Source organism: Balaenoptera ricei, chromosome 4 (genome assembly GCF_028023285.1).
Source record: "Balaenoptera ricei isolate mBalRic1 chromosome 4, mBalRic1.hap2, whole genome shotgun sequence".
Classification (NCBI taxonomy): domain Eukaryota; kingdom Metazoa; phylum Chordata; class Mammalia; order Artiodactyla; family Balaenopteridae; genus Balaenoptera; species Balaenoptera ricei.
Genome location: NC_082642.1, coordinates 157,008,294 through 157,022,213, shown reverse-complemented (window position 1 = coordinate 157,022,213; position 13,920 = coordinate 157,008,294). Strand labels below are relative to the sequence as shown.

General features: G+C 44.8%; 1 protein-coding gene across 1 annotated transcript in view; it reads left to right on the top strand.

The window, feature by feature from the left end:
• The window catches only part of DSCAM (DS cell adhesion molecule), a 740,935-nt gene that overhangs the window by 131,889 nt on the left and 595,126 nt on the right, over positions 1-13,920 (top strand). The window contains exon 4 of the mRNA XM_059920026.1: positions 3,275-3,421. Within this exon, the coding sequence (XP_059776009.1) occupies positions 3,275-3,421 (147 nt within the window). The remainder of the gene's footprint in view (positions 1-3,274; positions 3,422-13,920) is intronic.

Sequence of the window (13,920 nt, the reverse complement as noted above, 5' to 3'; positions counted from 1 at the left end):
TGGCTGTTCGCAGCGGCTGTGGTCGGGAGGCTGGGTTAGCTAAACAGCACTGGGCCAGTGTCTCAGTCTCTGGAGTATTCTGTGCTCACTTCCACTTTGCTCTTCTCCCTGTTTCCTCTCTGCCTCCTCAGTCCTTCTGGTCCTTCAGGGCCGGCTTCAGGCACCCAGCTTCCCTCCTTCCCTGAACTCCTGTTACCTTCAGTCATTTTCAGGACCATGCACTTCAGTCTTTGCCTGTTTTCTTCCAGGTGTTCTGCCATGTGAATTTTCTTTCTTTCTTCAGTTAATTATTCCATAAAATGTGAGGATTTCCTTAGACCCTGAGCAGTCCTTGACATGAGGATGTGTTCAGGATATAACTGAATATTTAAAGCATCTCCCAAGTTAAGTAATCAGCTACAAAATAAAAGAGAAAAAAAAAAAAACCCCACAGTTTCTATAAAAGTGATGTTGTGTCTTAGGGTCTCGTGCCTCAGATAACCATTTCCCCAATAGGATGGACATTGGGCATAAAGCCCTCCTACCTGCCCAAAGTCTTCTGGTGTTCCTAAGGCATCCAACCCTGGGGCATTTGTTTATGTTTTATCACTTCAGACATAAGGATCAAGGGGGTTAGGAACAATCTGAATCCAACCTATCAGGAAAGGACCTGCCTTCCTTGGCAATGCCCAGTTCTCCAAACTTTCTCCATCCCATCTTCCCACTTCCTCTGATTGCTGCATAGGCAGATTGGGATCAGGGCTGACTTCATGGGATGGGGTCAGTGTGGTCACACAAGGCTGAGGGCCCTGCGCTCAGGCTTCAAGCTCTCCTGTTGCCATCTTGAAATACTAATGCTTCTATCTTTCCATTTGTGTTTTGTGAGTGAAGTGTGATGGGAGAATGGAACATGCTCTGGGGGCTTGGTTTCTCAGCTCTTGCAGGGTCCTGTCTCATGCCACCCCCTGGGGTGGGTTCCCAGCCACCCTTTCCTCAGGCTCTGGGTGCCCCAAGCCCCATTGGGCCTTCACCTCCCTAACCCCACCCAATGGCCACTGCTGCCCCTTTGGTCCCTGGTGCCCTGAGCCCTTCGCAGCCTCTTCCTCCTTGCCCCATCCAGCAAACACTGGCACCCTGCATCCAGTGGAGGCCTGGGCAGAGGTATGGGTGGAGTGGGTACACAGTGGAGCGTGGCGGAGCCTGTCTCTGCCCCAGGCTAGCAGCGCCGCAGTGCATTAGCAAGCAACTTGCCGGGGGTAAGCCTCTTGCCCACCTCCCATTCTCTTTAGGCACTTTCTCTTGTCCCTGCCCTTTCCTGTCTGAGACATAGAACTTGGCTCCTTTCCTTGATTTCCATTAAAAATTCCCCCACCACTTGTTTGCCATTTGTTGCCATTTGTTTACTGAAGGTTTGGGGAGATGGAGTGACTTTATAGCTTAGAAACAAACATCAGCAAACACAAACTTAAATTGGACTCATACACCTGCTTAGGTGACCCCATCCCTGTGATAGTGAGCTCTTTCTGTTGCCCTTCACCATGCTGTCCAGTCCCCTATTCTCTTCTGTTCTCTGCTCCTTTTCCTATTTTCTGTCTTCTACTCGCCCACTAGGACCAAATTCTCATTCATTGATGAGTTTGATTAATTCATCTGTCTCTTCGTTGCCTCTTTCCAATTTATGACTGTAGACCTCCACTCCCTCAAAAGGGCTATTTATTGAGGTGTTTTTCTGTACAAAGTCAGTTTCCCCCTCTGTGTGTAACAGTGATGTTTCTGGGGTCAGGCCCTTGAGTACCCTGAATGATTGCCCAGTGGACCTCCTGCAGATGTGGAACTGCCACCTGGACCATCACATCATATTGCACAAAGAGTGCAGGAATGAGGGTGTCAAAAGATTTTTAAACTTCTGAAAGTCTCTCTGGTTTGGGATAGGAATGAAAAAATTCTCCAAGTTGGGAAAATATTATATAGTAATCTTTAAAACTCAGTACTGGGAGCCATCCTCTTATCAATACTCTTAATAATGGCATACTCTGATGCTAAACTACTTAGCATATCACAGAGCTAGCACCAATCTTAAAAGTGCTTCTTCTAGAGCATTATTTATGTCTGCCTATTAGGAGATTTCCCTTTAGAAACTCATTCTTATATCTGTTGGTATATTAATTTCTTTTGAAATTAATTTCATGGCCAGTTTTCTTGACACATATTTGTCCAATAAATGACTAAAACTTTTAAGAGAGCTAATTAGATGGTAAGATAAGTTGTCTCTTTGGATATCTTAGAAAAATCATAGACTTACAGAATTCAGACCTTGAATCTTCCTATCCCAACCCCCTCATTTCAAATTTGAGGAAATAAAACTGGAGAAATAAGTCTTTTGCCCATATTTATAGAGCCGGAGGGAGGCATAACCTGGGTTAGACACACCCACGTCTCCTTATCCTGGAAGCAGAGGTCTTCCCCACACCAGGAGATGGTGTGGATCCAGGTAGATTTATCCAAACTGTTCATGGCAGGCATGGTTCTGGGTGCTTTAGCCACAATAACTGATTGAATCATCAAAATTGACTTACTTGGTAGATATTCTTATCAAAATCCCCATTATATGGGTGGCAAGAGAACTTGCTCACTGTAAAGTGGTAGGGCCTGGATTTGAACCCAGGCAGTTGGGCTTGCAGGGTGGGCACTGGATCCCTGCACCCCTTGCCTCTAGCCTCGACATCTAGTTTGTGGAAGTCCCCTCTGGGCACTTTCTGGGCTACTCCTAGTGTTGGGAATGTCTGGGCAGGCTCCCTTAATCAGCATGCTTCCCTAAGTGATGGGAAGCAGAATGATTCTTTCCAAAACTGCTCTGCCACTGTCATAAAAATTACTTATGAAGAGTCGTTTTAATTGTCACATAGTTTCGAGGATTCCCAGGAGAGGTTGCCTTTCTTGATTTTTTAATTCTTTTCCTTGATAGTCTGAAATTTTTTCCTTTGTCCTCAGAGGACATGGAGGGAAGTTTCCCATCATCATAACTTCTGTTTAAGAAACTACTTCCCACATCCAGATGTGTTTAGAGAGTAGATTAACTGCTTTTAGATATACTCATGCTTTTTTAGTTCTTAGTGTAGTTTATTGTTAACAGAATGAACGTCTTTAAGACATGAAATGTAAGTTTCTTAAAAATTTTTTTCCAATAAATAGATTTGATGCAATTGATACGTGGAAGATACAGTGTGTATATTCAGATGGGATCCTCTGGGAATGAGCCTGTGTGTGATACCGGGGTCCTCTTCTTGCCTTCCAGTTTTACGGGAGCCCTATACAGTCCGTGTGGAGGACCAGAAAACCATGAGAGGCAATGTTGCGGTCTTCAAGTGCATTATCCCCTCCTCGGTGGAGGCATACATCACTGTTGTCTCATGGGAGAAAGACACCGTCTCACTCGTCTCAGGTAGGACAGTGGGCTTCCCAGGCGCAGGGCGCCGGGCTCACCTGCTCGCCGCTTGTTCTGCGTATCGAATTGGGTCTCCGTCTATATGCGCGTCATAATTAAGAATTAGTATGCTTAAAGTTGACGCTGCTGTGTGATTAAATGTGATGTCAGTGTTTTCTGTTGGTTTATGTGGCTCGACTCAGATATTCTCCAGTGAATTGACCGATGGATAGAAATTAGTTCCTTGTGCTATGCGTATAATCATTATGTTACTTTTAAAAGGAAATTTTCTTTTTATTTCTGCTCCTGGGAAGAGGAAAGTAGGATTATTGTGTCTGTGAGCAACCTCAGGGCTGATATCGTGGTATTCTCTATAATCTGGAAAATGGAAACCCTTATTTCATGCTGTTCTCGCCTTTTCAAATGTCTTCAGAGTTATGTGGCCTCTTTCTTGAAGATTCTATTTAGAATATGTAGTCAGCACTGAAATATATATATGTCTATTTATATCTGTATATATATGTAAATAAATAATTTCCTGGTTTATTTTTGGTGTCTAGAAATGGTACCACTGAAGTCTAGCTTCTAAGAAGTTGTGGCTCTTCTTTTCTCATGGTTTTTAAGCTGAGTTCTTGCTCCTTGCTACTTATCTGGAAAGGCCATGCAGACGCTAGGCTCACTTTTTCTGTTTTGCACATCTTTGGGTAATGCCTGTTGGATACTTTTGGAAAACAGTCATGATGAGCATTGAATGTGGTATAATGGTATAAATGATTGTTTTTCTTTACATGTCCCTATGCACATGTGTGCAAGTGAGTGCATGCACACACACACACACATTTTATTGTAACTCTTGAATACCACCAACTTTGTGTCAGCTTGCAGAGGTAAGAAATTGGAACTAAACTCCCATGGTGAAAGAGCATTTTTATTTGGCTTATTGATTTGCTAGACAGGATAGGTTACTTTTACAACAAGGACCATTAAAAAAATCATTAAACCATCACACAGTCCAAATCAAAAATTAAATTGTTGGTCTTTATAGCACATTACAGTGAACTAGGATGTGATAGATGTTTTTGGCTTTCCTTAATATCATCTTCACAGTGAATTTGAAGTCCCTCACACTTTACTGAACAGTAAATTCCTTGCTGTTACGTTAATTAATCATAGTAATTTGTTAACTTAGAATGTTGAAAAAATACTAAGCTTAAGACCTGAAATGTGATTGCAATAATCAGAAGAGAGACTCACCTGTACAATTTTATTTGCTCATTTCGATTGTTTAATGGTCTTACTTGCTTTTCTTTAGAGGTCATTTTACTTTCTTGATAGCAGATGGAGAGATGTGATGACAGTCAGTCTGGCTGAGCCCAGAATCAGAGTCAGGAGCACTCAGAAGTACACAGCAGGGGCTTGTGGGTTCAGGGAAGGGGAGAAATTGGGGCGATGTTTGCAATCTCCCACACTCAGGGGCCATCAAATATGCAACCTCCGTGTCTGCCCTAGAAGGGGAAGAGAGCAGGGGAGAATGACAGACTGCCTCTAAGTGCTTCTACTTGGAGGTGACAGATGTCATTTCTGTTCATATTTAATTGGCGAAGCAAGTCACATGGCCATGGCTGACTTCACTGGGACATGTGCCTGGAAGGAGAGAACTGGAACCATGGATGAGAAATAGAAATGTCTACCATGAGGTTATATATCTATATCTATATCTGTATCTATCTAATCTATATATCTGTATCTATTCTTATGTTTCCCAGACATCTTTAATTAATGGTATGCTTTTATTCAGTTTTCACCTTTTTGTAATCTATGTGAATAGACTTTTTTCTCCTTCCAACAGGAACCTAATTAAAATAAAATGAGAGGAGTTTTGTGTGTGGTCAGTGGAGGGGGTGCTGACATGCATACAGTTGATATCTTGCCGATGAGAACCGCTGACCCCGTGTCCTCTCCTCAGTCGTGCGTTGGAGCTTTATCCTTTGGCAAAAGTTTTAAAACAACACAGCATGGACTGTGGGCTTTTCTTTTTTCACAAAAGTATCAGAAAACCAATATTGTACAGGCTTTTACCTCATGAAGGAATACATCCGTAGTAAGGTTTTGTTGTTTATCAGTAAGTTATTTAAACAAGCACAAGTTATCCCCCAGATGTTGCACATGGAAGAGAGAGAGAGAGAGGTTGAGACACATACAGAAAGAGATATTTTTATACTCAGGTATTTCAACCGGAGGACAGGGCCTCAAAGCAGTGTTATGATCTGTAAGTAGGAAGTCTGGAATCACACCTTATAATGGGACTTACTGTCGCTTACTGTCAGACCCTGTTCCCAGTGCCTGAGCCCCATCCTCTGAGGTTGCAAAAATGCCCAGGGAAGGAGGTGATGAAGCCACTGGAAATGACAAAATGGTTAAATAGAGTAGGAATCTTAATAAAAGCCAGTTTGGGGTGGTTTAGATGGAGAAGGGTTACATTTCTCTTTAGGGCCCAGAGTGTGGCAGGGCACAGGTAGCCACACGTAGGAGGCAGGGAGGCTCCGAGGAGGAGGCTGGGACCTCCCTCCAACACGTCCCAAAGGCTGAGCGGTGGCGGGGGGAGTACTGGGGCGTCTAGACTGGAGGGGACGACCGTGCCCAGCACAGAGGTCCCAGGGACTGAGAGGCGTTTCCCGAGTTGGCTCTGAGTCCAGCAGAGACATCCTGGATGCTCTATGTAAAAGGTTAATCCATCTCTACTTTGTAAACGAACTGAGGGCTCCTGAAACTCCTTGTTGCGCTTGGCTAGATTGTCAGTGGCTGTCAGCTCGCCTTCTCTCCCCTGGGTCTGCAGTAACCCTGGCCGGGAAGCTTGTCCCAGCAAAGCACATCTACTCTGCACAGACCATCTCCAGAATTTCTGATTCTCTAGGTGGAGAAAAGCAGGGACCTAGATCAGCCATGAAACAGGCCTGTGTGAGGACCCTTGTGCCGTGAGGTTGGGGGAGGACCAGAGGGGTGCTGGTGGGGCTTCCCTGAGAAAGCTCAGAGCCAGGGGCAGTCAAGAGGGGGTTCGGCGGCCTGTGCAGGCGAGGCTGTCCACCGAGGTGACGTTCCGGTGCCACTGCTCAGCCCCATGGGGCCAGAGCCTGGGGGACCAGAGCAGCAAAGGCCTGCTTTTAGCAGATGAGCCTTGGGGCTCGAGGCCAGGGCTCTTGGGCAGCCAGCTAAGGTAAATGGGTATCTGTTGTCTAGGCTTTCCTTTTCAAAGGAAAAGAAATTTAAGGTGTGTGTATTCCTATAAAAAGAAACACAAAGGCTTCTATTGGCACAGCATACTAATTTTGCCAGTTATCTTGGTTGAGAGAGTAAGGGACTGCGTTACATTCTCACAGGGGTGAGTGCACCAGCCAAGGTCTGTCTGGGTTTCCATGGGAGCAGCGTGGTGTCACAGGCCATTCTGACCGTGGCATCACTGGCTTAATGCATGTTGGGTCGTGCCCTGATTTCTTCCCGGGGAGGTTTTGAGTTGGCCTGGATGTAGGCTCAGGAATCAAGTTGTGCCTCTTTGTCATGTGAGATCATTAGATCACTGATGTTAAGAAATGTAAATGAGTTCATTTATTTTGATCAGTCTTCGGAAGGAATACTTCAGTGGTCTTGGTATAGCCTGAATGTTTGCGTCCCCTCAAAATTCATGCTGACGTCCTAACCCCCAGTGGGATGGTATTTGGAGATGGGACCTTTGGGAGGTGATTACGGTTAGATGAGGTCATGAGGGTGTGGCCCCCATGATGGGATTCGTGTCCTTGTAAGAAGAGAACGGAGCTCTCTCTCCAACATGTGAGGATAGAGTGAGAAGGCAGCTGTCTGCAACCCAGAAATCCGAAAGAAGGCTCTCACCACACCCCAACCATGCTAGCACCCTGGTCTCTGACTTCAGCCTCCAGAGCTATCAGAAGTAAATGTCTGTTGTTTAAGCCCCCTGCCCCACCATCTGTGGTATTTTGTCTTAGCAGCAGAGCTAAGACAGGCCTAAGGGAAGGACTCTCATAATTCCCCCCGGGAAGGAAAGGCTCATTGCATCTGATGCCGCTGTGCCCTCTGTTTTGCTGTCTACCTGGGCCCCAGGACACCCCGTGGTCGACCTTCACTCTCAGACTTCAGCAGTGGATGACAGGAGGCTTGTAAATGTGTGGAGACCAAATATCTCAGGCATGGGCACCACCGTGTATGTAAAGTCCTCTATTAATATGATGGCCCCTCTATTAATATGATGACTTGCTGCCTTCCTGAAATAAGCCAGGAAAAACAAGCATGATGAGGCCTGAATGCATTTTTAAAGCACACTTATCACTTCTCTTCCTCTAAGCAAAAATGAGATCCTTTGAATATCAGATGTTAATGTAACCCAATAAAAATGTAGTAGTTTGAGGGGCTTCCCTGGTGGTGCAGTGGTTAAGAATCCACCTGCCAATGCAGGGGACACGGGTTCGAGCCCTGGTCCGGGAAGATCCCACATGCCACGGAGCAACTAAGCCCGTGTGCCACCACTACTGAGCCTGTGCTCTAGAGTCCGTGAGCCACAAATACTGAGCCCGCGTGCCACAACTACTGAAGCCCGCACGCCTAGAGCCTGTGCTCCCCAATAGGAGAAGCCACCGCAATGAGAAGCCCACGCACCGCAACGAAGAGTAGCCCCTGCTCGCCGCAACTAGAGAAAGCCTGCATGCAGGAACCAAGACCCAACACAGCCAAAAATAAATGAATAAATAAATAAATTATTTTAAAAAATGTAATAGTTCGAGTAGGGATGCACTGTGGGAGGTTCTGCTGATGTGGGGATGGATATGTAGGACACCATCCTGGAAAAGAATAATATCAACAGCTTTATAGCCGGGTTTCACTGAATGGCCTGTTGTGAATTTCTTCCCGATTAAGGGGGCCAGCAGTCAGAGAACGCAGCGTTCGTGTCTGTTTTCCTCGGATGAAATTCTGACAGTCTCACTGGGGCTTTAGCTACATTAACATCAAAGACACAGCCCAAGGGTAACCGGATTTGGAAAATGGGAAGGGCAAACATTCCCAGAGGATCTACCTCCCTCTCTTGCACTGGCCCAAATTTCTGTTTCAATATCTCCCATCTGAACGCCTCTATTAGTGATGACTCAAGGAGAATTTTATCTCTTAGGATCAATGAGTTTAAGTCCAAGGATGATTATCTTCTTCCTGTATTTCAAGTAAAGTGAACAATTTTCTGCCCACATTAAATATCAAAGGACCTCAGCCTAGCACTTCACATGAAACGTTTGTTGTGGGTTTTGGATGCTGTCTTTGGGTCTGGTCATCATAGATAAGGCAGGGCCTGTGCTTTAAGAAGCATCCCCCTCTCCAGGCCCCCATGGAGATGGCTTCTGCTTTTACGGAGCTCAGGGGAGAGATTACTGTGCTGTGTGGGGTGTGAGTGCTGTGAGAGCCATATGGGCGAACGTTACAAGAACACACACCCCTTCTCATGATGTTGCCTGGGGAGATCACTTCATAAAAGAAGTGATCTTTTAAGAAAGTCTTTGCATTTTAGGATGGGAAAAATAATTACGTTGTGTATATGAGGCAAGGTTTTCCTTAAGCACGTTTCAGCAGACTTAAACTAAAAGCAGATTTGATGTGATCTGTGCTCTTTGGGAAGGAGAGAGGAGCACAGCTGTAGGGGGCAGGGTGTGTGATGCTGCGGTGGGCGGTGCAGTATTTGCCTGCTGTGTTCTGTTCGTGTAACGCAGAGCTCTGCGAGCCCATGATCCCTCTTTCCAAGGCACTTGCATTTTAATTTTACTTCTAGTCACTGGGCATTTTCAAGGCAATCTCCTACATAGCTGCTCAGGTTGCCATGGCGATGAGACCCCATTCTGCCCTCAAGGTGCTTATGAGCAAAAGGAATGAGATCAACATCAAAATGATGTAAGGAGCAGACCTGTAATCACCTGAAAGCTTCAGTTTTGATTTTTAAGGTACTGGAGAGTTACAGAATTAAGAAGCATTTCTTTAACATTCACTAAAAATAAATTTATAGGACCAAATGAAAACTGTAAGAGAAATATCTTTCTGTCTGTCTATCTATCTCTCTATCTCTCTATCTCTCTATCTGTCTATCTACTTATCTATCCATCCATCAGTCCATCTACCTATCATCTATCTATATTGATTTTCAGCAAATAGGAGCCTCATTTCAAACACAGGAAATTATTCTTCACACAGGAGGTATACAGCAGACTGGAATTCAAAGGGTGGAGAGATGTAATATTTTCACTGTGTTTATTTTGGGGAGTGGAATAATATATTCCATGTGGAAGTTTACTGGAAGGGAGAGTCCTGTTCTCTTTCTTTTTAAAAGCCATTAATTGATGATAATTTTGCCATTTAAGTCCGTTGCTCACTAAATTAGTTTTTACATGTTATTCTACTGCCACCTGGAAGTAATTAGAAACAGGGTTGTTTACAGATCTGGAGAAAGCTCACATGACAGTGAGATTAGAGGTCGTATTGATGAGGGGCTCGAGCCCGGCTTTTCAAAAATGACCAGCTAATGAGACCCCGGAAGACCCAGAGCAAACAGAGGGCCTACTACTAGCCTTCATAAAGAAGGCAAATCCCCACTCTCAAAATTAGAAACTGTACATTGTAGATTATAGCCTGAAACAAACAAACAAAAATATGTTTTTGACTTTTGAACTCCTGAGGGAGGGAGAGAGACCCATAGCAATAGGCATGTTAACATAATATTTAAACAAGAAAAGGAAACAAGAGAGAATGGTAGCAAATTTAGCCTGGAGCATCTCTGGAGTGCTGGGGTGTGTGTGTGTGTGTGTGTGTGTGTGTGTGTGTGTGTGTGAGTGTGTGTGTGTGTGTGTGTGTGTGTGTGTGTGTGTGTGAGAAACACTCTGCTATGAAGGTGTTGGTCGTTAGGTCAGCCTAAAATGCCCCTTGATTTCCTACTCCGAGTGTTACCAGGAGAATGTGGCTTCTAATTGCAGCTCTGACACAGATTAGCTGGGTAATGCAGGGGAAGTGACTCTTTCTTTTGCCGCAGCTTCCTCATGGGACGAACGTTAGTTTCATTGGTTCCCCTCACAATAAAATAGCAGGATATTAAAATTACAAACTGAATATTCCACTTCTCAAGCCAACCACTGTCCAAGTTATTTTTTTTTCTTCTTAGATTTAATCTCATAATATTTTAGTGTTATGCATGTGTCAGGGGTTCGGTCATTCATTGGGAAGACTCCCAGGATTCTGCATATCATCGTACTGTAGGCAATGCTGGGGTTTATCACAATGTGAAAGGGTACAGAGCAAACTCAGCAAAGGGGAAAGGTACCTGGGGAGAAGTCTGGAGGAAACCCGGTGCAAGCTTCCAAGAGTTCTTTCCCCACAGAGGATGTGCTTATGACCCCAGCAGAGAGCAGTGACAGCAGATGAATACAGAATGCCATCTACCAGGGAGCTCATTAAAGACTTGGTGCCCAAAGTTTTTACTGGAGGGCTGGTCATGTAGGCATGTGCATGGCATGTCCCCAAATTCCAGACTCCTAGAAGGAAAGTAGGTCTTCACGTAAACAGTATTGTTTATACAGTTTAATCACAGCGAGCCACTCTTATCCATTGTGGGGGGCAGGAACCCTCCCAGAATTCCAGTTCCCAGACACCAGCCAAGGGTCAACTCGCAACAGGCCTTTCTAAGGGTAGCAGTCTCAAACCAACCGTGTTAACTCTTGTCTGTACAACGCAACTTCAATGATGGTGCCTCATTATTATTATTATTATTATTATTTTGGCCACGCTGGTGGGGCTTGTGGGATCTTAGTTCCCTGACCAGGGATTGAACCCATGCCCTTGGTAGTAAAAGCACGGAGTCTTAACTACTGGACTGCCAGGGAATTCCTGATGGTGCCTCATTATTTTCACTCATTTTTTCCCTCATTCAGCCATCACTTTTTGCATATCCCCAGCGCCAAACGTTGGAAAAATCAAGTGAATAAGACAGTCTATACTTGGAGGACTTTATCACATAATATCCATATATTTACAGCCTTTACATAGATCTCACCCCAAATTCTCTAATATCCCCAAACACACTGACCCAGATTCTTTCCTAGCTCCACCTGAATGTCAATACAGTTTTATTTTATGTTCAGCTGTTAGGGATCTCCTACCTGTTCTCCTCTCTACCTGCAATGTCTGGTTCTTTCTAGACATGAGAAATAGATGGTAAGCCGAGTCAATTAGACGTTATTTGGACCGCAGTGCATTTTCTGGTCTCTTGCTCCTCTGTGAGACTTCATCTCAGGGAAGTTGAAGACAATAACAGGATCATTCACAAAATATTATCAGGCAGTGACGACAATGAATAATGCTGTTGATGTTATCATTATCATCAAGCTGAAGTCAGAAGTCACGAATTGAAATTTGCTTGGGCGACGTGCCATAGTATAAGAAAGCAGGGTTCAAGATTTCCAAACATAGTTTTTGACTCAGAATAAGAGGTCAGTGTGAAATCAAGGCCAAGACCTGAGATGAACATGAATTAGGCGGGGCTCTTGGTGCTGCTTCCTAGGCATGAGGCAAGCCCAAGTGGAAGAAGGTCCCTTACTATGTGTGTCTGTGGCAGGAGCTCCAGAGAACCAGCAAGCAGCGGCACCACAGTTGTCTGCCCTTCGTGGCTTTAACTCCAGGCAGATGGGGCAGGATCGTAAACTTCTAGCATCCTAGAGCTGGCTGGAGACTGGGGACCCTGACCATTCACAACAATTAATTTTAACTGCCCTTCACGGTCTCTCCAGATCTTTGGATATTTCTGCTGATCTGTTTCGTGTTGTTGAAAGTGGCTTTCCCAAGCTTTTCCTCGGAGTTCTTAAGACCCTCATTCCCAGCCCACTGTGGGTCTACTCTCTAATGTTCAAAAGATAATATCTTTTTACTTCGTTGAGTGTGAAACCACCTCTCTCGGATGACCCCTCCTACCTCAAACATTGTATTTGTCATGTTTTCTCTCACAGGAAGAGATGGTCCTCTTTCCTTTCAGTCTACTCCCAACCAGCGCTGTGGTCATGATTCCCCCTTTACTTTTCTAGGACCTGGTTCCGTCAATTCTCTCCTCTGTTGCCACCATCACCTCCTCAGTGGTTACTGTATTTCTTGTGACACAGGTGCTCAGCTCCCCCAGTTTTAAAGAAAACTTTCCCTTTGCCAGCTTTCATACTACTGTATGCTTTCATTCATTCTGTTTTCCCCTGGAAAACTTATTAAAAGAATAGTCTATACTCATTGCTACTCCTAGTCTGTACTGATTTGGGCTATGCCTCTTACATTTTACTGAAACTCACCTTGTCAAGGTCACTCATGGCATCCTAGTGTCAGATCCCAAGGCCATCTCTTGGTGCAAGTTCTCTCTGACTTCCTTCTCCATTGGGTGCCCTGTTACACTGCCTGGGTGACTTCCTCCTGTCTATATCTTCATTATCTCTTTCCTTGAGTTCACATCTTTTCTTCCCTGCTCATAAATGTGAGTAGCCCCCAGAACTCAGTCCTCCCCACCTCTCCCTCTCAATCTCCGGTTTCTCTGTCGTTCATTTCATCCCTTTCTCAGACTTCATCCATGACTTCTGCATTGATGACCCTGACATTGGCTCTGTCTTCTCTCCTGGGATTGATTAATCCCCACTGCCTGCTCCCTTCCTGCCATTTCCAACTGAGGACAACTAACGCAGAGCTAAGCATTTCTCACAGCCACGAATGGATTTGCCTTTGCATTACTCTTTTTTTTTTTTTTTTTCCCAGGTAGTAACTGTTAGTTTCCAAAGAATCACAACCTAGGTGGCTTGAAAAAACAGAAATTTATTCTGTCACAGGTCTGGAAGTCAGAGGTCTGAGATCAAGGTCTCAGGAAGGCTGTGCTCTCTCTGAAGGCTCTAAGGGAAAAATTGCTCATGTGTCTGTGCTTACAATAATCCTCAGTGTTCCTTAGCCTGTGGACATACCACTCCAATCTCTCTCTCTGTTGTCACGTGGCTGTCTTCCTCTGTGTGTGACTCTGTGTCTCTTCTCTTCTTATGAGGACACCAGTCATGTTGGATTAAGGACCCACCCTACTCCAGTATGATCTCATCTTGACTAATTACATCTGCAGTGACCCTATTTTCAAATAAGGTCACATTCTGAGGTTCCCGGAAGGACGTGAATTTTGGGAGAACGCTATTCAACCCACTACATTAACAAATCCTTTCAATTCCTTTTTGACCTTCTCTCATATTTTACATCTTTCTATTTCCTGCTTGACACATAATAGACAATGCATATTAGAGGAGATCTTTAAATTTTTGTTTTTAAAGGAAGGAGACAAAAATCAGAAAGCCTCAGCGGTGTGGCAAGAGGTGCCAATACCCGGCTGTTCATGTGCTGTCCCCCACTCCACCCCAGCTGTGTCAGGACGCCAGCTGGCAGCCTCCCCATCAGCTGTCTCTCCTCCAGCTGCGTGGAGC